At 49.7% G+C, this 24,441-nt stretch overlaps 6 protein-coding genes across 6 annotated transcripts; 2 read left to right on the forward strand and 4 right to left on the reverse strand.

Annotated features, from left to right (window-relative positions):
* Positions 1 to 5,021: 5,021 nt before the first annotated feature.
* HETIRDRAFT_450165 (uncharacterized protein) lies at positions 5,022 to 5,797 on the reverse strand (the record flags this gene model as incomplete). The annotated part of the gene is made up of 2 exons (XM_009546125.1): positions 5,022 to 5,111; positions 5,477 to 5,797. 2 exons carry the CDS (start codon positions 5,795 to 5,797, stop codon positions 5,022 to 5,024), a joined length of 411 nt encoding a protein of 136 aa, XP_009544420.1.
* A 640-nt stretch (positions 5,798 to 6,437) lies between these two features.
* Positions 6,438 to 6,853, reverse strand: HETIRDRAFT_103285 (uncharacterized protein; the record flags this gene model as incomplete). Its single annotated transcript, XM_009546126.1, has 3 exons — positions 6,438 to 6,563; positions 6,646 to 6,732; positions 6,797 to 6,853. The coding sequence occupies 3 exons, from the start codon at positions 6,851 to 6,853 to the stop codon at positions 6,438 to 6,440; spliced, it is 270 nt and encodes an 89-aa protein (XP_009544421.1).
* A 764-nt stretch (positions 6,854 to 7,617) lies between these two features.
* Positions 7,618 to 9,854, reverse strand: HETIRDRAFT_116921 (uncharacterized protein; the record flags this gene model as incomplete). Its single annotated transcript, XM_009546127.1, has 5 exons — positions 7,618 to 7,752; positions 7,806 to 7,870; positions 8,042 to 9,305; positions 9,360 to 9,436; positions 9,590 to 9,854. The coding sequence occupies 5 exons, from the start codon at positions 9,852 to 9,854 to the stop codon at positions 7,618 to 7,620; spliced, it is 1,806 nt and encodes a 601-aa protein (XP_009544422.1).
* Positions 9,855 to 10,201: 347 nt separating this feature from the next.
* Positions 10,202 to 11,320, reverse strand: HETIRDRAFT_473515 (uncharacterized protein; the record flags this gene model as incomplete). Its single annotated transcript, XM_009546128.1, has 4 exons — positions 11,169 to 11,320; positions 10,760 to 11,088; positions 10,507 to 10,681; positions 10,202 to 10,444 (listed from the first exon to the last, which is right to left on the reverse strand). The coding sequence occupies exons 1-4, from the start codon at positions 11,289 to 11,291 to the stop codon at positions 10,202 to 10,204; spliced, it is 870 nt and encodes a 289-aa protein (XP_009544423.1). The 5' UTR covers positions 11,292 to 11,320.
* A 2,542-nt stretch (positions 11,321 to 13,862) lies between these two features.
* On the forward strand, positions 13,863 to 15,676 carry HETIRDRAFT_439355 (uncharacterized protein). The gene is made up of 9 exons (XM_009546129.1): positions 13,863 to 14,119; positions 14,212 to 14,299; positions 14,365 to 14,425; positions 14,505 to 14,686; positions 14,753 to 14,823; positions 14,891 to 14,899; positions 14,980 to 15,184; positions 15,255 to 15,278; positions 15,331 to 15,676. The coding sequence occupies exons 1-9, from the start codon at positions 13,916 to 13,918 to the stop codon at positions 15,528 to 15,530; spliced, it is 1,044 nt and encodes a 347-aa protein (XP_009544424.1). The 5' UTR covers positions 13,863 to 13,915; the 3' UTR covers positions 15,531 to 15,676.
* Positions 15,677 to 19,324: 3,648 nt separating this feature from the next.
* HETIRDRAFT_312776 (uncharacterized protein) lies at positions 19,325 to 20,618 on the forward strand (the record flags this gene model as incomplete). The annotated part of the gene is made up of 2 exons (XM_009546130.1): positions 19,325 to 20,017; positions 20,133 to 20,618. 2 exons carry the CDS (start codon positions 19,325 to 19,327, stop codon positions 20,616 to 20,618), a joined length of 1,179 nt encoding a protein of 392 aa, XP_009544425.1.
* Between the last annotated feature and the right edge of the window lie 3,823 nt (positions 20,619 to 24,441).

Below are 24,441 nucleotides of genomic sequence, written 5' to 3' on the forward strand. Positions count from 1 at the left end.
AGACCCCCTTAATTTAGATGCAGACTGTTAAGCCACTAGGCTTATTACATGCACTTTGATGCACTAAGAGGAGTTCCCTGGGCTAATTGTAACAGCCCAATGAATAAAGACTATTGCGCATTTTTAGGCTTGTACAAGGAAGTCTTAGTTACTGTCAATCCTATCTTTGAAGAGATGGAGAAGATGTTGATTGATGATGGGACAATGTTTATTGCTAACTTGAAGATCTTCTCAAATACAACAAATGACTTCTAATGGATTCTAACATATGACTTGATAAGTGGTAAGTCCTTGATAGGTCATAGAGACTGGAGAATAATAAGAGCTTTGAGATGGATCCAGTGCTTCATCAGACTAGGTATGTTTCAATTGATCTGGCAAAGTTTATGATGCATGGGCTGAAGAAAGCCAAATGATGGGTGCAGTGCAAAGACCAAGACACATACAAAGTGAATGAGCTGATCTTTTAAGAAGCTCAGCTTAGTTATTTATATGTACAAGCTATCTAGGGCAAGACAAAGATATGGTCCATGCTTCCAAATGCTAAGTAAGCTAAATGATTGAGATCTGTCATCTACAGTTAGTACTTTAACTATGTATATGTTAAGCCACTAGGCTTATCATGTGCACTTGATGCACTAAGAGGGGTTCCTTGGGCTAATTGTGATGGCCCAATAGATAAAGACTATTGTGCATCTTTGGGCTTGTACTAGGAAGTCTTAGTTAGTGTCAATCCTATCTTCAAAGAGATGGAGAAGATGCTGATTGATGATAGGATATTAATTGATAATGGGACAATCTTTGTCACTAACTGGGAAGTCTTCACTAATGCAGCAGATGACTTCCAAATTCCAACAGATAACTCAATAAGCAGCAAGTCCTTGATAGGTCGTAGAGACAAGAGAGAGATTTAAGCTATAAGATATATCCAGTGCTTTGTCAGACTAGGTATAATTCAATTGATCTGGCAGAGTTCATGATATATAGGCTGAAGGGAGCTAGACACTAGGTATAGTGCAGAGATCAAGATATATATAAAGTGAATAAGCTGATCTTCTAAGAAGCTTAGCTCAACTATTTATAGTATAGGCTATTTAGGGCTGGACAGATATATGATCTGTGCTTCTGAATGCTAAGTGAGTAGAACAATTGGGATTCATAATCTGCAGTTGTAATCTGATTCCACAATGCTTGACTATAACTATGTATAGTAAGTATATCAAATGTCTGTCCACATCAATAAGCAATTAAGAACCAATCATGATTGACATCAGTAAGCCACATAAGTAGAGGGAGGGGGATGAGTCATAATATTGTAAGTGTTTATGTGTCAGCATGTAAATAGTAAACAGTCCAAGTCTGAGTTATATACATAGCTTATGACCATATCTTGAGTCACATGCCCAGATGTATATCAAGTCATAGTCCTAGTTATAATGGTCTGAGTCTAATATAAGACACTTGACCTTCCCTTTTGTCCATGTATGAAGCATATATTAAGAAGCAGTCCTAATATATGGCCCTAAAATGGCTCATTTAGATAAGACATTATTTGTTTATGCTCACAGGGTCTTGTCCACATGAAAAGTGTCTCAAAAGCAAAGATTGAAAGGGGTTTGAATTGTGCAAGGGCCAGCCTGACTTGTCCAAAAAAGTTGCTCCAAGTTAATAGGATCTCTATATATTACAGGTACCTCCTATATAATTATAAGGCCTACTGGTATAGTGGTTGAAACTGCTAGCTTTGGATTCTGGCAGGTAGTTATGTGAGGTCTTAGGTTCAAACCCTAATAAGTACATGAATTTAATGTTTTATTTATTGGATTTGTCATTGACACTTGCAAAGCTTGCTCAAGTGAGCTTATCACTCCTTATACAACACTTGGAAAATAAGAATGTAGCAGATGAAGCTTGCTATAAGGTCTGATGCTTGCTGTAAGCTAAAAATACTTACAGGTCCTCATGGAGAATGAATAAGAAAAAGTAACTTATAGAAGTGATGTAAGTGTCTACAAGTGATATAAGTACTATAATCATATTTGCCTATTTACTGATATTGGGCTCCTCATCAATCTTCCACTCCTAGACAGTCACTCACTATTTCAGCTCATTTGCACTATACACTCCTGACTAGACTTTCTCTACCTTGCACAATATCCCTCACATACAGCCCATATGCTTACCCAGCTTAATGATGCACTTGCTTCCTTCCACAACAATAAGCAAATTTCTATTGAATTGGGTATATAAGAGCACTTCAAGATCCCTAAACTCCACTCACTCACTCACTACTCTGAATCTATCAAGCTCTTTGGCACAATGGATAAATACAACACAGAACAATTGGAGTGCCTTCACATTGACTTTATGAAGGACACATATTGGGCATTGAATTGCAAGGATGAGTACTCTCAAATGATGATGTGGCTTAAGCATCGAGAGAAGGTTCAGCACTACCATCTTTCGTCAATTGGCATCTTGTAGGACAGCCTACAATGTCAAGCAATGATCCTATCCAGAACCCACTCTATGTCCACATCAAGATAACAAAACGCCCCTCTTGAAAAGCTATAATGCTCAAAGTGCTGATACTAGAGTATGGAGCCATTTATTTTGCTGATGCTCTTGTAGATTTTATTATTCACTATAATAACCCTAAGCTCCCTGCTGTAGCTGCGCAAAGAGCTGCCATCAACCTCCTAATCCCAATCCAGAAAGTCTCTGTGTTCCACAAGATGAAGTTTTGGATTCATGATGCCCTAAAACAATGGATAAGGCTGACTTCCTTGATAGTGTACACACCTGGCCCACCCATCAGAATAAAAATGGTCATCCAGCTCCTAGATGATTTGATACTATTCTGGTCAATAAAGAAGAGGGAGTTGTACATGGGGTACAAGGTGAGATTCATGTCTGTCTGTTTGTGAATAGCACTTACATTGGCATAGTATACCAAGTTGTGCAGGTTCAAGTGGTCTTCCAACTCTCTATAAGTATGATGTCTAAGCTGTTCAATTTTAGGAAGGGAGCTCTTCCCAAACATCTCGCATATGTAAAATGGTTCTCCTGCTTTCCAGGAGCTCCTAAATCTGACAATGGTATGTATAGGGTCATGCATTCAATCCAAAATGGCTGACATAATGCCAGCATCATTCCTGTGGCATTTATTTGACTGAGTATCCATCTATTCCCTTGATTTGGACCTGTTGCTCCCCAGCATTTGTGAAACTTCAATGTTCTAGAGGAGTGTAGTATATTCTATGTGAATCCCTAGACTGATATGCATACATACATTACTGTGTTTTAGCAGATATATGATGAGATGAATGCATAGTTGGTAGTCTCAAAGCTGCACAGGTGGTCACTGTGACATGCTATGACATTTGTGGCCTTATCAAGTTCTAGCAGTACCTATCTCTACTTTATCATGTTTGCATTTATTCACAGATAATTACCCCTTGATCTTCTGAGAAGGGTTTTCCTAATATGTGGTATGTGCAGCACTCACCAATGATGTAGGTGTAGAGGGAAACTCATAAAGCTGTATATCTATTGCTGACCATTGAGGAGACAGCTCATATCTGTATAGATATGAGTGTACTCTCTGGGCTCTGTTGACACAGGGTGGAGGGGAGAAAGCTAGTGTGCTCATGTCTGCAGTAGGCTGCTGCCGCTCTGTGATTAGCATCTGATCTTTGAAATTGAGGTATATGCAGACACAAGATGTTCACAAGGATGTCTGTCATCAGTGACTTGTGGTAGCTCAGTGAAGGGACCTCAAGGCATTCTGTACGTGGGGCATCATGAGTGTGCATGCTTGTGTATAGCCTCTGACTAGATACATGTCTTCAGGTGCTGTGCTTGCCAGAATGTAGTACCTACCTTGATGTCAGATAATTCGGCATATTTATTATGTTGCATGCGCTATTGATTGGCATAAAATTCTGGTGCGACGGGGTGGTCATTGTGAAGGTGGAGGTGAAATTAAACTTGGAGCAGCGGCTTAGGGGATGAGGGACACGTGATGCGTGAGCTTAGAGCCTATTCAAACTTTGCAGTCGACCACAACCGGCACTTCACCTTGCTCACCTCCCCTGGGACCTTTAGGCCGCCAAGTATCGAGCATCTGTGATCCTTCTTCTTATTTAACTGATGTCATTTCAAACCTAAGACCCAGATGTGTCAGTCACCACCAATGTTCAGAGAAGTTGAGGTCCAATTGGACAGAATAAATGGACCGTGGTGAGCACGTAACGTCGCTACTTCCGTTCAGATCAGAAACTACAGCAAAAGAGGCAAAAGTCCGGGTTATCTTGAAGCAGTGACAGCTGAGTCCGAGCATGGTTCTCTGTTGATCAAGATTTGATTATACTGACAGATCCGCTCCCTAAAGCCCTCCACTTGTATTCGCATCTTCTCCCGCTCCTTCGTACTGCACAATCAGTCCTATCTTTTCTACTGCATCCCGCTGACGACACCTAGTCAGACAGATCCTAGAAGCGAAGCGTTCGGCATGTTGACACGCGGTCTGAGGACTTGTGAGTGGACAAAACCGGTGCGCAGTTCATCCAGTACCAGGTCCCTTCCAAAACTTACCTTCAACCTCCTTTTATCTGTCGGCGTCATGAGCTTTCGCGATTTTCTGGAACTGGTGAGTCAGCAAATTTATTGATACAGTATCTCACTTCACTGGCACGATCATGCCGATAAAGTCTGATCGTCAGTTTAAAAGTTCTCTATCGAAACATCGATGCTCAATATTCTAATGCTCTGGCGCATGATGCGTGTCATTGGGGGTTTTTCGCTTTTGAGCAAGGCTTTTGACAAGCTGCGTTTTTTTTTGTGAGCGATCTTTCGTCAAGGTTGCGATCGTTGGTATGTTTTGGGATCCTCACTGACATCTCATTGTCATTTTGGATGGTGAACATCTAGGCTTAAGCGCGCTAGGTCTCAACGATTCTGTCTCTTATAAGTCGACTCGACTGTATTCCTGTGGTTCACCGACGAAAGCGCGGCTTAACCTACAATGGGATGTCCTCGTCGTCGTCACTGGAGAGAGCTTGAGTGGCTTTAATGACGTCCATGCGCTTACGTTTGAGCGTCGAAACAGTCTGCATGTCGGGAGACCATCAATCGAGGGCAATCGAAATCGAAATCAGGAGACGGTAGGTACGTACCGCTCTGGCTTTAGAATCCGAGACATCATAAGTATATCAATGGACACGAAGGTAGGGCGCATAATATCTAGTGTCAGGAACGAAAAGGGTGCTAGAGATGCTTAAATAGAGGTGGCGATGCAGGCTGCGCGACCTTCTCCAATTGTGTCTCTGTCTTCACCGGAACCCATATCTTCACTGAAGCCTCTGCCTTCACCGGACCCTTCTCAGTCATTCGTTGTCGGGACTCCGTTACATGGTTGGAATGAGAATATCGCCCCTTCAGCCTTACACATCAATTGCTTGAACTGTATCTTGACCTTTGCGCACTTTTCATCTGCCCTGATACGTTCCACTTCCCAATACTGGTTAGCCTGCTGTAGCACCTTGTTCTCCTCTACCAAAGCGTCGTTTTCTGACTTCAAAGCCCTGTTATCCCATTCCAGCATCTCCCTCACTTTGTCTGCTCTGACTTTTGCCTTCAAACCCTCTGCATTCCTTTCCTCGATTTTCGCCTTCGAAATTGCCGGCATCTTCATCAATACCACCCACTCGAGGTTGTTCTTCCTCTCCCATTTCTCGTGCTTCTTGTTCAACGGCGTCCGAGCCTCTTCAAGTCTGCTCCTGTCTTCTTCGAGCATCATCCTTCTTTCTTCAAGCATCCTATTTTCTGTCTCAATTGCCATTAGGTCCTTCTCCACCGTCGCCTCCGCAATACTTGATTCTGCCTTCCCGCCGACTCGCTCTCTTCATGTGCTTGTCTTGCTAAGACCTCTTTGAACACCTTCATCCCTTCATCAACCTGCGCACTTTACATTTCTATCCGTCTCTTGTCTTCCCCCAATATTTTCTTCTCTTCTTCTACCCGCACAGCCTCTCTGCCCAAGACCCTTTTTTTCTCTTCCAATATCCTTTTTTTCGTCTTCGACCTTTGCGCATTCGTTCTCTATTTATCCTTGACAAGATTATTTACTTTCTTTTTTCATCTTTGTCATAACTTCTTTCACCTGTGCGTGCTCGCCATCTACCCTCGTTCCCTCCGCATCCATTGTATCCCTCTCGTGTTGCACTCTCCTTCGCTCACAGTCGATCGTTTTTCTCGGTTTATCCAGGTTCGTTTTCCACGCTGTAAATTCGTTGTTGACAGACTAGCGCGCCTCCACCTGGATCTGATTTCGGGATTGAATGTATGCTGCAAGCTCCTGTCGTGTCCTCGACTCCTCCTGTCGCGCGACCATGGTAGCCACCCCTGTCTTGTCGCATGGACTGAAGAAGACTTAGTCAGGCGTATTCGTCGGTGACGGGGTCAGGATGGGCTAAACCAGGTCCAGAGCCAAAGCCAGAGCCAGAGCCTATTATGGCAGCAGGGGCATTGGTAAGTGCATTGGAAGAGGAGGCCTTGGCGAACTGAAGCGATGCTCAATGTGCGCAGGAGATGTCCGCGAGTATAGATTTGTAGCATGCCTGGGGACAAGTGTATACGGCGCACTCTGATCACGTCGCTAGACAGAGAACCTTTCGAGCCCTTGCGGAAGTCCACGCGTAGCGGGGACGAGATCTTCCCGTGTAAGAGCATCTGAGGTTCCTCTGCTATCAGCTTCATTAGTCAGATGCTGAGTGCGCGACTGAGTCATGCCTACGGCTGGGGGGACCTGTAGCTGTATGGTAAGCGGCGCGCCGTTCGAGTTAGCAGGCATGAGCGTAGTAGGATACAGCTTCGCGCGGGCACAAGGGGTCGTCGATTATGAGACGACGGGGAAGTGGATCGGAATGTCAAGTTGGCACGTTGCGTGCTTGTGAGTGTATGTCAAAGGCACACGGCGATCTTCAAGTACGCATCCAATTTATTTTCCTGTTCTGACCAGAAGCAGGTGTGAACTCATGATAAACTCATCTAGATTATTTCTACTATTAACGTCGCAAACGACTTCCAGTGCCCCTCGTAGAACTCATACGAGAAGCCCAGATTCGGTTGAGGGCATTCGGCGCGTTTGGCGAAATCAGGGAAGGCGCTCAGGCCGTAGCATCGACTATCGGAAGAAGTAACAAGATGGGACTGCTTGGTCGCATCCGAGGAACCGTTGATGTGCGGTAGCAGAGTCGAGGCTCAGCGCACACAATTTTTAAGACATGCATCGATCGTATACTCCATTGAGCAAGGATCGGGGGCCAGCTGATAGTCTTCTGTGGCAATTTGTGGGAGGTCGCGAACTTGAATGACGTGTGGAACTCCTATAAATTCTGTTGATAGATCAAATGTAGCTCTGTTCGCAACGCTTTTGTTCATAAAAGGTGGATATTCAATATTTAATCCAGAATGAATGGAGCGTGAGTATTGTCGTGTGTATAGCCATTAGAAGTTGCAAGAGCAATCACTCTTGCCGAAGTCAAACAGCAAAGTTACACACCTCCCGGCCGCCACTGGCAAAACGCCGGGGCAAAACTCACTCTTCATTCTCAATTAATTGATGGCGGGAGTAGGATCGTTTTTAACACGCTTCCTAGGTAACTCATCATCACTATCAACAAGACTTATGACCTTTGAGGTAGCTTCTCCGATGTTTGTCCGTTTGCGGTTAGGTGCTGACACGTTGGACTACATAGGTTAATAAGAATTCGAGAACAGGAAGAGAGTCAATTGTTTCGTACCAAATTCGCGTTCTGTACCTCCTGTGATTGAACGTCCCCAGTGGAGCGCGAGCGCGACTTGATAGCTGTCGGTCGCGTTGCTTGAAGTTATGTCATTCCAGTGGAAGAAACGAGAACGTAATCGTATTAGGGGAGAAAGAACTCACGCGTAGCTGGTGATTGGGATTTCAGTAGCGACAGAAGTGGTAGAGAGTTTGGTCGAGTTCCTGTGTTTTGCTTGGTGACGGTGGGCGTACCTGCTCCTGTAGTTGACCGATGCTTCTCGAGCTCTTTGGACAAGCTGGTCTTCTCCGCCTCGGATTTCTCGAGGCGTGTGCGCAGCCGTTGACAGTGCTCCATCACCATCTTCTTTGCCTCTTCCGCTGTTTTAGCCTGTGCCTTGGCCTTGAGCGTTTCCTGGCACTCCGCTTTGAGTCTATCATCCATGGCCGTCGCCGAGGAAGTCGCATCGAACTCTAGATCCTTGATCTCCTTCAAGGCTTTCAAGAGCTTGCCTTGAATCGTCCCTAGCTTCTCCTCCAGCTCCTGGTTCTCCGCTTCCAAAGTCTGTCTTTCCGTCTCAGATCGCTGTTTTGCGTGTTTATTCACCCTTCGTACTTCCTCCGACTGTATCCTTTGTGCCTCCAACGCGCTCTTGTCTTCCTCCAACTTCGTCTGCTCCTGCTCGAGGTCCGCCTTCGCCTTACTGACCTTCAGCTCTTCCTCTTCTAGCTGCTTCCGCAACTCATCCAGTCTCAATTTCTCCTCGTTCAATTTCTTTGCCACATCCTCCAGCCTCGCCGTTTGCAACGCCCTAGCTTTCTCGTTGTTGATCCTGGTCCGCTCTTCTTCGACTTCGACTTCGACCTGCTTGTCCCTCTTCTCTACCCAAGCCCTCTCCTCACTTTCCAATTTCTTCATCCCCTCTTCCGCCTGCGATTTCATCTCCTCAATTTTGACCTTCTCCTGTTCGAGAGACTTTTTCGCCTCCCCGAATTTCACGATCTCTCCGTGCAGGGCCCTCCTCTCTTCTAGTAACTTTGTTCCTTCCGCTCTCACCATCGCACGCAGTTCCTCGAGCCGCATCTTTTCACCAAACAGCTTTGCTTTCTCCTCCTCTAGCTTCGCCTGACCGTCCTTGAACCTCTGCCTGTCTTCGTCGATCCGCCGAGCTTCCTCGTCAGACTTGGCCTCCTTACGGGTAGCCTCTTGTACTTGTGTGAGCGCTGCCAGCTCTTTCCGTGCATCGGATTCGCGCTGAAGCGCGGCGATGGCGGTTGCCCATGTCTGGTCAAGCAGGGCTTTGGTCGGCTGGAGGAGGTCGAGTGCAGACGTGAAGTCTTGGGCTAAGGTTGCTTGGGGTCCGGCGACTGCAGGTGGGGGAGTAGGGCTGGAGCCGATGGTGGCAGCGAAAGCAGGTCGAGGGATGGGAATGGGGACAGGCGGAGGCGGATGCACCGGCGCAGACGGAGATGTAGGTGTGGGCGCTGGTATGTGCACTGGGTTCGTGGTGGTGGGAGACTTCCCAGAAGAATGAAAAACATGCATAATCATGAGCAGAAGGAGTACACTTACATTGGTCGGGACCGACGGACGACGCGCGACCGCGATATTAGGCGTGGGTGATGCCGATGCAGCAGATGCGGCTATCGCTGCTGCCACATTAGAGTTCAATTGATGAAGATAGCTTTGGTACGACTGTGATTGATGCTGTGGACCGTGCGAATAAGGGGGCGGGGGGTTGTTTGTGGGCTGGTGTGCACTTTGATACACCTGTGGGGGACGCGCCCCTTGAGTCATCACACCTGCAGCTGCGAGCATCCGATGGTATGACTGCAGTTGCTGGTGCTGCTGAGCTGCGACATAGTATGCTGGTCCAGGGGCGCCATGATTGCTCTGCTGCATATAGAGCGCATTGCCGTGCGGTGGCGCCGCCGCCGACGACGACGACGATGACGGTGCGTTCACGTTCGAAATAATACCCGAACGCTGCTGATGTGCTTGTTGTTGTTGTTGTTGTTGTTGTTGTTGTTGTTGTTGTTGCAAAGACATTGAGGTAGGAGCAGTCATTGTGAACGTCTATCAACGGGATCAATGGGCATGTTGATCGTATGTTGATGGTGGTCACTGCCACCGGCCTTATGTGCTTTGTCACCTTTGTGGGTCCATGCGAAGAGTCGTTCACTTTGATGTATGTATTACTTACCTTGGCATTGAGGATTCGGGTAGTTATCAGTTCGAATCATATTTGCTCACCTAGGCGGTCAGGAGTGGTGACCGGGGGATCGCTCGAATCATGTTCTAGTTCATGCTGGAGTATTTTTTTTGAAGCACTACCTAGCACTACCTGCACGTTGTATTCACAACCACATTGACAGAAAAGACTCAAAGTAAATAAATTGTGGACTGTTAATTTGTCAAAGCGCCCCGACAACGGACTCCAGCACTGATTTCGGCTTCCACTCTAGATACTCAGAGTTGGCCAGCTCGCTCTCTTCTCCCACTACACCTTTGCCCGTGGCCCAAGCCAATCGAATAGCGCTTATGACATCGTTTGGATTCTTCTTCAGGGCTTCCTTCAGGTCCTCTGTCGCTAGGTACGTCACCTTCACTGTCTTTCCTGTGAACGTCTGGTATTCGTCAATGATTGCGTTCAGAGACTGTTCGGAAAATCAGCCTCAATGGTGCCTCTTGACGCGTTATGTATGAGAAAAGGACATACGGCGCGCTGACCCTCAATGCGAAATTGTCGGTCTACGAGGTTTGATGGACGCAGCGTCGTAAGAACGTACGCCACGTATCGTCCGACGTCGCGACGATCTGTGAACGAAATGGAAGGCGTCCCATCTCCAGGGACCACAGCCTCTCCCTTCTCCAGAATTAGACCGGCAAAGGTCCTACATGGGTGCGGAATACATGTATAAGCACACCATTCCGATCTCGACATTGCCGCAGTGAGATAACAGGATACATACGCATATTTGAAGAGACTATCGGTAAACACACCGACGAAGAACGATGACAGCGCGACGCCCTCTAGCTTGTCCCTTAGCGCATCCTCGCTCGGGATACCAGTGCGGTCGGGGAGGCCGTACTGTGATGGGACGAAGAGACTGACGTTGGCTAGTTTAGACGCAGATGCGAGATTCAACTGTTGCGCGAAGATTGCAGCGTAGCCGAGCGCGGAGACGACAACGTCTACATTGGCCAGCGCGAGAGCGAGATTGGAGACAGAGTCGTAGTCCACTGCGGCAATTTTGGCGCCGCGGGTGGCGAGCGCTTCAATTGCAGCGTTGTTTGATCCCTGAATGTGAACGGGGAATCCGTGGTGAGCCGTGTAGTTGACATTGGGCACCATGACGGCGACATTCGCAGCGGACTTACCTTGCGCGTCAAGATGACGATTTCGTTCGCTTTCCCAGCTGCTTTCTGGTTGAGCAATTCTTCAGCAATAAATCTGCCGATGTTCCCGACACCAGCAACGGCGAAGTTCTTGTAGGTGGACATGGTGCGGTGTGTATGACTTCAAGATGGAGGTCGTCGCCAGGTCAATCGGAAAGATCGAGTCATACACATCCCCACGGAGCCGAACTGAGTGATGCGAGAGTATTTCCGAGGGTTCACAGGGCTCAGAAGATGCATTCCCAGTTCAGAATACTGGAATACATTCGAATGCGATATTACCGATTGATGGGCCTGAAAGCACCCGAAGCGCTTGACTCTGTAAATGATACACCAAGCGGTGAGAAGGCTCGGGAGACTTGGCAATGTTACTCCGTGGGCAGAACACCATCGATGGTCTTGTCGGACAGTGGTTGCTGAATCTGGCTCTCGAAAGTGACGAAGACGAAACAGAAGCCGATGGCTTTTCGGCCAACGGACTTTCAATATCGGCAATGACCGAGAACACATGACGCGGCAGAAACGGTACTGGCAGAACCCGTTGCTCAAGATTGCTCATCACTCTTTCGAATCACTGCTTGTGAATCCTTGTACCTCTCTTCTGAATGTCTTAGTCTTAAGAGATATCTCTAGGTCCAGGTGCTTGACTGACCAGGGGAACACATATGATTATGTGCTGGCCAACTCCAACTTTCATTGAGCCTTGTCCAGAAGGCAAGCACGAACACCGATATTGTGTTCTATGACATGTTGAATCGCCAGCTCAATGGTGTTTCGGGACAGAGCAATCGTGGTATACCAAAGGTTTGCGATTGAGACCACCAATTCCGAATGCGTTATCGACAAACGATGAATGCACGCGACGAGGTACGACGAGTCCACTTCACGTGTCTTGTTAGGGGCGTACACAATGACGACGACGATGTCGTCAAATACAAAAAACTGACATTCTACTTGGACCTCATAGATCTGTCACAAATAACGGTATAGTTAGCTAGTACGTGAACCTTTATGCTGCGAAAAACATGCTTCTTTTACCGGGTTGACTGACTTGCGACTTATTCGTTACTTGGTAGTTAGCCCAGTCGCAAACCCTTCGAATCGTTTGTTCCGCTCGCAGTGATCAAAATTCGAGCATGAGCACACAAGCTTACCCAATCGAGACCGTACCCACGTCCCTTCCGTCTTTGACCACTGATCCTCGTAGACAGACCCACCTTCCGCACGGTCTTCTTTCCTATCACCTCATCGTGACCCATATTCTGCATCCCCGGTGACCTTGTTGTGCTCAAAAGTGCCATACCCGCTGTCGCTCCCTCCCGCAAGGTCCGCGTGTCTGGCGCGAAGGGATACGTCGCAGCCTGGGTCGTGCGCACGCTGTTAGAGAAGAACTACACCGTGTGCGGGACGGTACGTTCCGAAGCGAAGGGCGCGCCTGTCTGCGAAGTTTGAGATCATAGTCGTCGAAGATAACACGAAGGTGCAAGTTACATCGATCAGGCTAGATTACGTGAGCTTGGAAATCCCGGGTGCATGCTTATGATGGAATTTTCTGCGTCCTTGCTGAAGATCCGTGTGTAGGAACATTTGACGAATTCGCCAAGGGCGTTGACCTGATCGAACACACCGTATCACCGTGTCGTATCAGCAATGGCGTAGAACCTGACTATACGTCCGCCTCTGCGATATCTCGAAATCTGGCCGATACTTGGCTTCTGTCGACGTGCAACGTTCATTATCCTTGCCACCAAAGGCACAATCTGGATGCTCGAATCTGCGAAAGCACATAGGCGCACATGGCTCCCGCTTCGTTAGACTGCAGCATAATTACACAGCAAACCAAAAGATGAACCTATGCTGATGTCTATTTCCAGATTTGCTGCGAAGCGCATCATGATCATTGCATCGTGCGCTTCAATCATGGTGACGCCTGTGATGCTCCCCGGAGGAGGCCTCGTGGAACGAATCTGCAGTTGTGAAGGTAGCGGAGAAGGGCCGCGACGCGTCACCCAACGTCAAGACGCCTGCAGAGAAAGGTGCACGCACAGGTACGATTCGTGAGCGAGAATCGCGAAGTATACGTGCTACTCTTGAGTTACCTCCGCCCTCAAACAATCGATGTACGTACGTTCGCTCTTCGGGAATCAGTCAGAGAGCTGGTGCCCTCGCAGACTCTTGAATGACCGAACCGAGGTATCCGCCTTCCTCGTCAACGATACCCTATTACCTACAATGCAGGTCTGCACCCACTTTCTGCTCCGCCCTCTGACTGACAAGGCGGAGTCAGTGCGTCATGGTGAACGCTCGACAGCGAATCATGGTGTATCCACTTGATTCCGTGTCCAGTAAGTCATCCGAAACATGCACTGAGAATTTCTGTGTGACTTTCTTGAGCATTCAAATATGCTCATATGGGAAGCTGTGTGGTTTCAACATATTGCGGGCTCTATTGCAAAGGAGTCGTACCCCGAACGCTTGAATGGACGTGCCGTCCTGGAGAAAGACTGAGAAAGATTGTTAGAAAGCCTCCAACAAGGTCCCAACCCTACGTTGGGAGTTCTTTGTCATGCCGATCTTGATCGGCTCCCCGCACGGCAATCGGGATCATGCTCCGTCTGCCAAATATATAAAGAGGCCTGGCATTCCTCATCGCCGTCTTTATCTTCTCAATCTCACCGCACTCGCACTTGCGCATACTTACAATTACACTCGAAAGAAAGAAAGCAAGAATGCCTGCCGTTGCATCCCCCAGCAAGGTACTCGTGTCCGGCGCGAACGGATACATCGCGGCGTGGGTCGTGCGCACGCTGCTCGAGAAAGGATACGCTGTTCGCGGGACGGTGCGTTCCGATGCGAAGGGCGCGCATCTGAAGAAACTGTTTGCGGAGCATGGAGATAAGTTCGAGGTCGTGATCGTCGAAGACATCACGAAGGTGCGTCGTACGAGACCCGGTATCTTGACAGATACGGTGCTTTTGGGACGCGTGCTGATGGCGAATATCTGCGCGATCTTGTGTGTTGTTAGGAGGGTGCGTTTGACGAGGCCGTTAAGGGCGTCGATCTTATCGAGCACACGGCTTCGCCGTTCCATTTCAACTTCAAAGAGCCGAATGGTGCGTCTTCTCGTCTCCTCTCCAAGTTCGTACGATTGAATGTCGACGACCCATGAAATGCGCAGATCTCATCGTCCCAGCCACCAAAGGCACCCTCGGGATGCTCGAGTCTGCCAAAAAGCATGGGTGCGCAGTCGATCGCCCTATTCACTTCACGATCGCACATGCTCACACGCCTCGATCCGACCTGCGCATGTCCTGCCAGATCCTCCGTAAAGCGTATCGTCGTTACCTCATCGTGCGCCTCGGTCCTCAAGCCGTCCGCGACGCCCGCCGTATGGGAAGAGACCTCGTGGAACGAGCCCGCGATCGAGGAGGTAAAGGAGAAGGGCGCCAACGCGCTTCCGATCTCGATCTACCGTGCTTCCAAAACGCTCGCGGAGAAAGGTGCGCCGAATGCGATGCCGGTCTCGCGAATAGCTGCCTGACCGATCGCCGGGGCGCGGCCTGCAGCTGCCTGGGACTTTTACGAGAAGAACAAGACGAGCGTGGGGTGGGACCTCGTTGTGCTCAACCCTCCATACGTGCGTCTTTTCTTCTGTATCTTTCCCTTTATTCTACTCCCTGACACGCGCATCTCATTGCAAATAGGTATTTGGCGTAAGTGTCTCCCGCGAAGCATATCCGCCGATGAGAGTGCGGCACGTCTAACTATTGCATGCTTCCTTTTCCGCTCGTAGCCCCCCATCCATGAAGTCACGAGCATGTCCGCGTTCAACACGTCTATGCAGGAGTTCTTCAACACAGTTGTGAAGGGCGTCAAGGACGATGCGGCGCTCAAGACGCTGGGCAGCGCATGGATTGACGTGCGCGAGCTCGCGAACGCGCATGTGCTTGCGGCAGAGACGCCGGAGGCCTCTGGGGAGCGCATAATCGTGAGCGCAGGTGCGCGCTCCTTTTTCTCTCAGACATATTTGAACAGGACCGAGGCTGACGTTTGCGTCTTGCGTATCAGGCGCATTCTATTGGCAGGAAATCGGTGCGTCTACTGGGCGTTTGGAATCGCCTTCCCCGACTGACTCTGTATCCAGTCGACGCCGCGAACAGAATATCGCCGCCTCCCCTCACTAGCATCGTCAAGGGCAACCCCGGGTCCACCAAGGGCATAACGCACTTGATCGACTACAACACGGCCAAGTCGGACAGGATCTTGAAGCTGAAGCACCGGCCGCTCGAGGAGTTGATCAGGGACTGCCTGCTCGACTTCAAGGCGCGGGGATATGCTTCATAGGGGATCCAACTGTTGAGGGGCTGAGGTGGAGAGCACGAATGGGAATCCTAGAAGTATCGAATGCAATGTGATTGTACTGTAGACTGTGACTGATGTTTCTATTCCTCTCAAGATGGACATTGGAGAAAAGTGTGCTGCAAAGTGTTACAAGCGTAGGGCGGGAACATGTGACGTGACGCGACGCGCCGACGGTGGACGCGTATGCTGCGCCGTCCCCTGGAGTCTACCCTTCCCATAATAGCCCTGAACCCGGAAATCCAGGGGGATCCTCGGGTTTCGATGAAGGATTGAATAATTGTGGGGCTTATTTTGAAATCAAATCGGGCAGTCTATACAATGAATGCAGACTGCTTCGAGGATCTCCAATCTGTCAGTGGAACGAAGCGCTGGATCTCCCTCGATGGATGACGCAGTCCCATACTTTAGCGGTGCCCATTACTTCAACGCCCTCTCTTCTTTGACTCAGTTGTTGTTTTCACAAGAAGGACGCGGCGGACTCACCGATGTCCCATCGCCTTCCTCCTTATCAGTCTCCTGAATCTTGACGTTTTGTTACCTGTGTGGGTGGAGCCCCTCAACCATGTCCGATGAGCATCGCCAGGACGACAAGGAAAAGATCATTGTCTCTGAAGCCTTCTACCAATTCTGCACCGCGGTAGAGCGTAATCCTACGTGTAAGTGCACGGCGGACGCGTGTCAGCACGGTCCATTTGACGTACTCGCAGCGCGATGGCCCATCGCGCCAGAGTAGAGCCTGCGACGGCATGTACCGATGCGCGGATTCGAAGGCACTCGAGCGAGTCGCTCCGTGGCGGGGAGTAATGCGCTCATTTCTGGGGCCGGAGGGACCATCGCAATCGATATGGACGCTGCGTGAGTGCTGCGTGTTTGTTTTCTGGGCTGCTGGGCCTGCTGAGTCATCGGTACGCAGCGTCGACTCGCAGACAGCCGTTCATCTCGTCGCCGCTGCCAGTGTCCGCGCGACGTGCTCGGTGTTGTCCATTCATCTTCTGCTGGAGACGGTCTAGCTGATGCGGAAAATAAGGCACCCCGCGTTCTTCGCGCCAGAAGAGCCGGACCGAGCGCCTCTGCGGCGTGCGGTAATCAGCCTCGAGGCAGTTTCCTTACCTGGCCATCCACCTCGTTGTCCACCGCTATTTACTTCCGCCGTTGTATGACCAGAGCCACGTTGGAAACGCGAGTTGGTCAAGGCCACGCTACTTGTACCGTTCGACTTCTTCCACGCGCTCCGCCCACCTTTTTCTCCTGCTCTTTCCTCCCCCCACCCACCCCGTCCCCTCCCACACCCGTCCCCGCAGCTATCTGCACACATGTCGACCCAATCGCCCCCGTTGAACAGAAAACTACAAGGCCACCCTGGATCACAAGGTGCTTCTTGTTTCTTTTTTTCCAAATTCGCCCTCCATCCGCTAGACGGTGATGTCGCTCTCGCGGCGCCCGCCCCTCAACTCCACGTTCGCGATGCTGTGCGGCGATAAGTGCTTGAAGCTTTTATCGCGCACATCCCGTGCGATGCTTTATCTCATGAGACGCAAGTCGGCGACTGCGGCGCCCTCATCGCGATTTTTGATTATTTATCGGCGCCATCGCACTTGTGCTCACCCTTCACATTCTCAGGGTCCAACATCTCGCCCCGCGAAGGAACGCCATCACCTTCCTTCCGTGAGCGCCAGAGGACAATCCGCGGCCAATCCGTCTCCTACCAAAGTCAGCTCGCTCAACAGCAGCCGAGTCCGACGACCTCCAATGCTTCCTCTTATCAGTCCAAACGCTCGCCACCACCCAACCCACAGGGCCCATCGCAACCCTCCGCACGTGGTCTTCCCTCGCCGACCTACAACAACAACAGCAACAACAGCAACAACAATAACAGCCCACACGACGGCAGCCCCGAGCACATCACTCCACCTCCGCCTCCCATGCACAGCATGAGCCAGCCCAACATCCACCACACGACCGCACCTCCCCCTCCGCCGCAGCACTCGCTCAGCCAGTCCAACATCCACCCCTACATGGCCCAAGCGCAGTCCCAACCGTCGTTCGTGCGGCCCATCGCGCGCGTGCCCGTCCCCGCCTTCATGGGCATCGAGAACTTCCAGATGACCGACCGGCTCATGGCCGAGATCGAACATGCGCACTACGTCTCGGCCAGTGGCACCGCCTACGGGGCCCCGCCGAACACGCACCAGCCTCCCGACCTCTCAGGGACCTCGGGCGTCGCCTACGCGGGTGGCGCGTCGTCGAATTCCATCCCGAAGGCACACTTTGAGTCGGGTTCGCCACCGAAGGACCCTGTAATGGAGAGGCTGCGAGCGGCTGAGTGGAATGGCACCAAAGAGCAGGAGGGTGGGCAGCGAGGCGGGGTGATGGCGGGACGCAGGGACGTGCGTGACAAGGACAGAGATAACCGGGAGAGGGAAAGAGAGAGGGAGAGGGAGATCAGTATTCAGCGTCGTGGAAGCGTCAAGCGTGAGCTGCCGCCTCAACCTCAGCCGTTGCAGAATCAGGCCCCGCTTCGCGACGAGTCTCTGCAGTTCCACCCGCCCATGGGGTCTCCCGAACACGCCTTGTCGCATGTGCAGTACGAGTATGCACCTCACTCGCCTCCGCGCGCTCCGACGCCACCAGCCATCCGCAAACTCGGGCCTCCCTACACGGACTCCCGTCAGACGCCTCCTACTGCCAATGCCAATGCGACGGTTCCCCTAGGTACATCCAAAGTTCCTAATCAGACCCCACCAGGGCAAGCCACGAAAGCACGCACACCGGACAAGTCTTTACCCGTACAGGAGGAGCCTGAAGAAGACGTGCCGGCCGAGGCGCCTGATGCTTCGCGCGATCGATGGGCGCAGTCGGGAACTGGGAAGGACTATGTCCATCAGGAGCCCGACGAACATGAGTATCATCGGCACTCCCCCGCGCCCTCGTCTGACTTGCATCCCGACGGCAACGGGCAGCGGTACGATCCACGCCGCGAGGTAGACGGGCGGCAAAGTCGTGCAGGCCGCGAGGATACTCACAGTCACAGCCACAGCCGTTTGGAGCAAGATCTGCACATAGAGGACGACCGTGGACGTGAAAACGGTGGAGATCAAGAGGATGATGGGTACACCCCGCGATCGCCTGTGACCAGTCTGCCGATGGACCGAAACTTCCCTGCTGCCCGCGCGGCATCGCCGAGTCGGCATCAACTCCCCCGCATTCGAGCTCGCAACGGGTCCACTGACCAGCTTGGGCTGCGCACGTTCGACGCGGCCGTTTTCGAAAACACAATCGACAAGCTGCGTATCACGGACCCTGGCTCGCCTCCGCCGCACACGCTCCACCAGCGCGCGCACTCGCAGAGCTATTATGACCCGCGTCACCCCGGAGACATGCCGCTCTCGTCCCTCCGTCATGCGCAGCACGCGGACGAGTCGGAGCACTTCCTCGACGACCCCGCGGCGTCGTACTACCAGAACTATCAGCATTACCCGTACTCGCCTGCGTCGAGCCGCGGCCCTTCCGCGCACCAACACGTTAGGCCAGGCGCACCGATCCCGCCCACGCCACACAGCCAGACGGCCGCGCCTTCGCCTTCGCCGCTCATTTCGGGAATGCAGAGCCCGCACAACAGGTCCAAGCCCGTGCTGCCACCTTACAGCCCTGCGCCACCGCCAGGTGGCTCGCCCTACCCCTACCCATACGGCCACATCCGGCGCGGGTACGCCCAGCAGTCTCTCGAGGGGCCAGGCTATGCTGGCTCGCACGCGGGCACGGGCACGGGGTTCGACATGGCAAACTATGATCCGGCAGTGATCCGGGAGCAGATTGCGCTGCAGATGCAGATCTATGCGCTGAACAACGGCGGGATGGCCTCGGACGCGACGTCGCTCTCGCTCTCGCCGTCGTCGACGCCGTTCCCTGGGCCGAACTACAACCCGTGGCCGTTTTTGCAGAGCACGCGCGGCTTTGGGCCGCATGGGCGCATGCGCTCTGCGGAAGCGGAGGCAGAAATCGCGAGTATGCGGTCGAGCCCGAGCCACGAGCCGCTGCCGCTGCCTGATTCGGCGCCGGTGCTGAGGCATCGGGGTTTGAAGAGGCGGGAGCGCTCGGTCAACTTGCGCGTGCAGGGTGCAGGCGGAGTCGCGGGCAAGGTGCGGCAAAAGATTCGGCCGCCCCCTCGGGTGGAGAGCACCCAGCCGCGTGAGACTAGCCCAGAGCTGTCGTCTGGTGAGGAGACTGCGGGAGAGGCGAAGACGACGACTACGATGGGCACGGCAGACGACCGGGATGTGGACGAGGGTGCTCAGTGGGCAACAGAGGAGGGGAGCGAAGATACGGGAGAGTGGGTGGATGAGGATGAGATGGAAGAGGAGGGCGAGGGCGACGACCTGTTGCAATTGGAATACCATACCGACTATGTTACCAATCCCGATAAGCGAAGGAGGAGGTGGAAGTCTCACTGGGGTACACTCGTGCGCGCGGTACGTCCGTTTGACTTTTTAGCTTTTTCCCTTTCCAGTCTCGTCGTTTCGTTTAGGCAAGTCCGACCCTACGATACGGATCACTGACACCACCCGTTCTCTTCTTCGCCTCTAGTTCCAGGCCCTCGATCGTGAGACGGACACGACACTCGTGTTGCTCGCCGCGCCATCGCACTCGAGCAAGCTGCACTCCGTCACATCCCGCGCCCTGCGCCGCGACTCGTCTCTCGCGCGCTCCGCTGAAATGTCGAATCTGCGCGGCGCGTTTTCCCAGCTTGCCTCGCGCCGGACCGCCGCGCGCGTGCGTTCGCAGTCGCAAGTGACGTCGCTCGTCGAGCGGCTGTCACTTGCCTCCTCCTCACGCGACGGGTCGCCGGCGAGCAATGAGTCGAAGGAGGAAGACCTGCGGCGCGCCCTTGACGCCGCGCTCGGGAGCCTGTCCGCGCTCGGGGGCATCTACGAACAGCGGGAGGTACGGTGGGTTGAGGAGATGCGGAGGCTCGACGAGGACCGGCTTAGGGTTCAGTTGCTATTATCTCAGGTGCTGGGCGTGGGGTCGACGGATGGCCCGTATGGGCATTTAGGGAACGGCGTGGTGTGAGCGAAGCACGTTGTACGGAATATGGTGTACGATGGTGGGGTCTGTGTATCATCCTAATCGGGCACTGGTGTATGTAAACTATGTGTCCATCTCTCCTAGTTCTTGGCACCACATTATGTGTAGCACTTCATTCCTCTCTGTTCCATAGGCAATGTATTCGTGCGTCATACGCATCCTCATGATATCTTTTCCAAGTATTATTATCTGTACCCGGCGAACATACTCTCCAAACCTTTGACCTTTGAGTACATGGTACTGTGAACCATGCAACTCTTGATCAGAGTGCAAAAGCGTGCAAGCCATAGAGCAAATCCAACGATCATATCATACCAGACACATGGAATTTGCGGGGGGCAGGTAATTATCGACCTCTTCGAACCTAAATTGCGAACACGGCTGAGGCCGGGATACACAGGGTGAAGAGTGCTCATTGGTGGTGCTCTCAACTCATGGCTGCGGTATCATTTGTGATTGAGGGGAAAGAATGAGAAGGCGTGTGCATACACTTTTTGAATACGGAATCTAGTTGCTAGAGGAAAAATATGAATCTGCCCGGGGCAATTGCCATCATAAGACATCAATATTTTAGAATAAAAATCTGACTGCGGGATATCCCTTGTTATGCTCGTTGGAATGGAAGAGTGGCCTGAATTTTTCCTGATCAAACCACTTGAGGAGGTCAACAAGGCACCTCAAAACAACTTGTGTAGACAATCGGACAATACTATGATCTTCATCAGTGGGATATCACCAAGTAAGTTATGAAGGACCAATCCGGACAAATCAAAACTTTTACCTCAAAAACAACTGTTTTCAACAAATCTCAGCAATTCCCGGCAAATGCCATCAATTGTCGGACATTGTCGACAATTACTGACAATTGCTAGGAATCACTGGCAATTTCCGACATTTGTCAGCAATGGTTGACAATGTCTTTTTTATTTTTTATTTTTATTTTTAATCAACATATTTATATCCCATGTGGCATAAGGCCAGTGGTGGCTATCAAAAGAGAGTGGGAATGTGCCTCGTAAGTACATAGCTTATATAGGGTTCACTTAAGACCCAAAAATCTGCCCTGCTTGAGTGGGCAAAAAGGATAAAAAGAGGAGCAGAGAGACAAGATGTAGTTTATGGTAAAAGGTCCTCTACATTTAGTGGGGCATCTTTGAATGTAAAAGCAAATAGGTTGTTGTGAAGGAATTAAATAAGCTTATAAATGAGGTTCATGCTGGCTTGGTATTTAGCTATAGTGAAATTAGGAGGCCACTAGTAATGTGTGCACCAAAAAAGAATGTGGGTCTGAGTTTGGGTTTCTTAGCACCAATTGCAAGTTGTTTCTCCAAAAGGGAGGAATCTGAATTTATACTTGATTATGGGACCATGATTTAGAATGAGGTGCACAGTGTGAGTGGCCAATGTATTTTCCCCCCCAATCAGGGTGAGAATTTTCCTTTTAGTAGAAAACACTTTGTGAAAGGATGGTTGGCATGGGAAGTCCTGACCACTATATTTTGTGGACTTTATAAGGAATTGCCTGGCTTGGGGCATGGTGACATAGGCTGATTGTTTGAGGAATGAGGCTGAGGTAAACAAGGAGGGTTCCTTTTGGATAGAAGCTTTGGCTAGCATATCAGCTTGTTCCTGACATGCAATGCCAACATGTCTAGGGCACCATGCTATTGTAAGGCATCTGGTTGGGGAGGCAAAGAGCCATGCTCAAAGCTGTTGGCAGGCTAGAATTAAACATATCTGTGAGAGATGCATAGACAGATTTAAGAGGAATTGGAGTACAGCTTTATTGTCTGCATAAAGAATGATGTTGGAGGCATTGGAAATAAGAGTGGAATGATGTAGGGCAATAGTAAGGCCCATGACTTCAGCATCAAAGGCAGTAGCATGGCCATAGGCTAGCTTTTGGATAGTGGGAGGGAAGGAAAGTGGTGGTACATTTGGAAAAACCTCCTCTTTTAATTAGATTTAATTATTCAAAATACTAGTCTAAGCTAATTAGAATATATTATCCATAATCAACTTTATGATCAAATCTGAAAGTAAAGGTGACATTGTCTATACTACTATAGTCCCATTGGAATCTACAATCCAAGTACAATTTTACACATTTCAAATCCAAATTGTGTAAGTGCTACAATCTTATTTAAACTATGTTTCTCATTTTTCTTTAGTTTACTATACCATTGTCTAGTGCCCAAATTCAAATATCAGCCCTGATTTTTAGGGTATTTATTGACCCCTTTATATATAGAATAGATAAAAGATAAATATGTAGGAAAATCAGAAATATTGAGATTGCCTTATTCATATTAACATATTTAGGTTACTAGGTAAATAATTTAGGTCTTGTGGCTTAGTAGTTTAGAGCACTAGTCTAGGGTGTGTAGGCATGAGGTTGTTGGTTTAATTTTAGTGATGGGCAAGTTTATAATGTGTGACTTTAGTTTGATTAGTAAGCTCTATACATACTCTATGATTGAAGAGGTAGTAGTAGTAGAGAAACCATAGAAGTGGGTTGGTTAATATTTTTACAAAAATCCATATAATAAATTAGCTTTAATTAGGTCTAATTGGATCTTATAATTTTAGGATTAGAGGGGGGTTAAGCTAAAAATCCTTAATAGTAATTGGTAAAAATATAGCTATATCTATGCTTAACTATGGTCAATTTAATATGGAGCTTTTCCCTAATAAGGGGATTTATCATCCTCCCATAGTGTTATGTGCTATTTGGTATCAAGCATCAGATAGATGACAGATAGTACTATTTCTATACTATCTGCTATTTTGTAAGTTTATTTTAGAGAGCTGTGGTGTTCTCTAGGGTCAATTGTGTCTGTTGTATATTCATGTTTGGCTTAGAAGGCTATGAGCAGTGGTTTTCCAATAAGTACAGACTAGGATCCTCTACTTGGAAAGACCTCAAATCATGCAATGATTTTGACATCTCTGATGATAGCTCTGATGATAGCCTGACCTTCCTATTGACCTTAGGACAGAACTATTATTTTATTGGCCATATGTAGTTAATGTGGGAAGGGTATGGTATTGGTAACCTCGTGTTATATGGCTATGTAGGTGTCATTGTCAATAGTGTTGATCATTGTACCATTGTCAAATATGCTTTTAACCCTGTTGATTTCTTTCTAAGGTCCATGTAGTTGGATTCTATAGATGAACAGCCTTGCTTTGGCCAGTCTCCTGCTTTTTGTTGTGATTCTCATGTCCCCCATAGTATAGATATTAGCTCAGTCTATGATATCTAACATGGTTTCATATATGCATGCATCTAGGATAACTGCTATGTCCTTTGGTATAGCTCTTGTCCCTTTTATTGGAACATGTGTTGTGGGGACTTTGGATTGGTCCCCAGTTGGTACCAATGTGCAGCTGGGGATAAAAAAGGGAAGGAATTGAGTTGTGATATGGGCTATGCAACTAAGCATTCAGCATTGGAAGCATATTGTGGCTATGATATAGGAGAAGGAAGGCTTGTGCCTTGGTATAAATGGGCTAGGGGGGGAGTGCCTTGGTTTGGGGGGTAGGGAGATATTTGTAGTAGGAGATTGTGAGGGGTAATAGACATGCATTTCATTATTTATTAGAGAGTGGCCATTGGTACATTTTGGCAAGAGAGAGTAGAGCATCATAGTTCCTGTTCCACAGCAATTAGATGAGAATTGTTTGCTTTTGTGTATAGTAGATTATGAGGGTAGATTTGTTGTATAGCTTTAATGAAGGTAGCTTATGTGGTATAGGTTTTGGTGACAAAGGTGGCTATGCTAGAGGATAGGTCCTTTTGGACTCC

The sequence above is a fragment of the Heterobasidion irregulare genome (assembly GCF_000320585.1).
Source record: "Heterobasidion irregulare TC 32-1 unplaced genomic scaffold scaffold_03, whole genome shotgun sequence".
Classification (NCBI taxonomy): domain Eukaryota; kingdom Fungi; phylum Basidiomycota; class Agaricomycetes; order Russulales; family Bondarzewiaceae; genus Heterobasidion; species Heterobasidion irregulare.

Coding starts and splice junctions, on each gene's coding strand:
- HETIRDRAFT_439355 (XM_009546129.1), top strand. CDS start 13,916: ATGCCTGCCGTTGCATCCCCCAGCAAGGTACTCGTGTCCGGCGCGAAC. Junction 14,687..14,752: donor CAAAACGCTCGCGGAGAAAG/GTGCGCCGAATG, acceptor CGCGGCCTGCAG/CTGCCTGGGACTTTTACGAG. Junction 15,279..15,330: donor ATTCTATTGGCAGGAAATCG/GTGCGTCTACTG, acceptor CTCTGTATCCAG/TCGACGCCGCGAACAGAATA.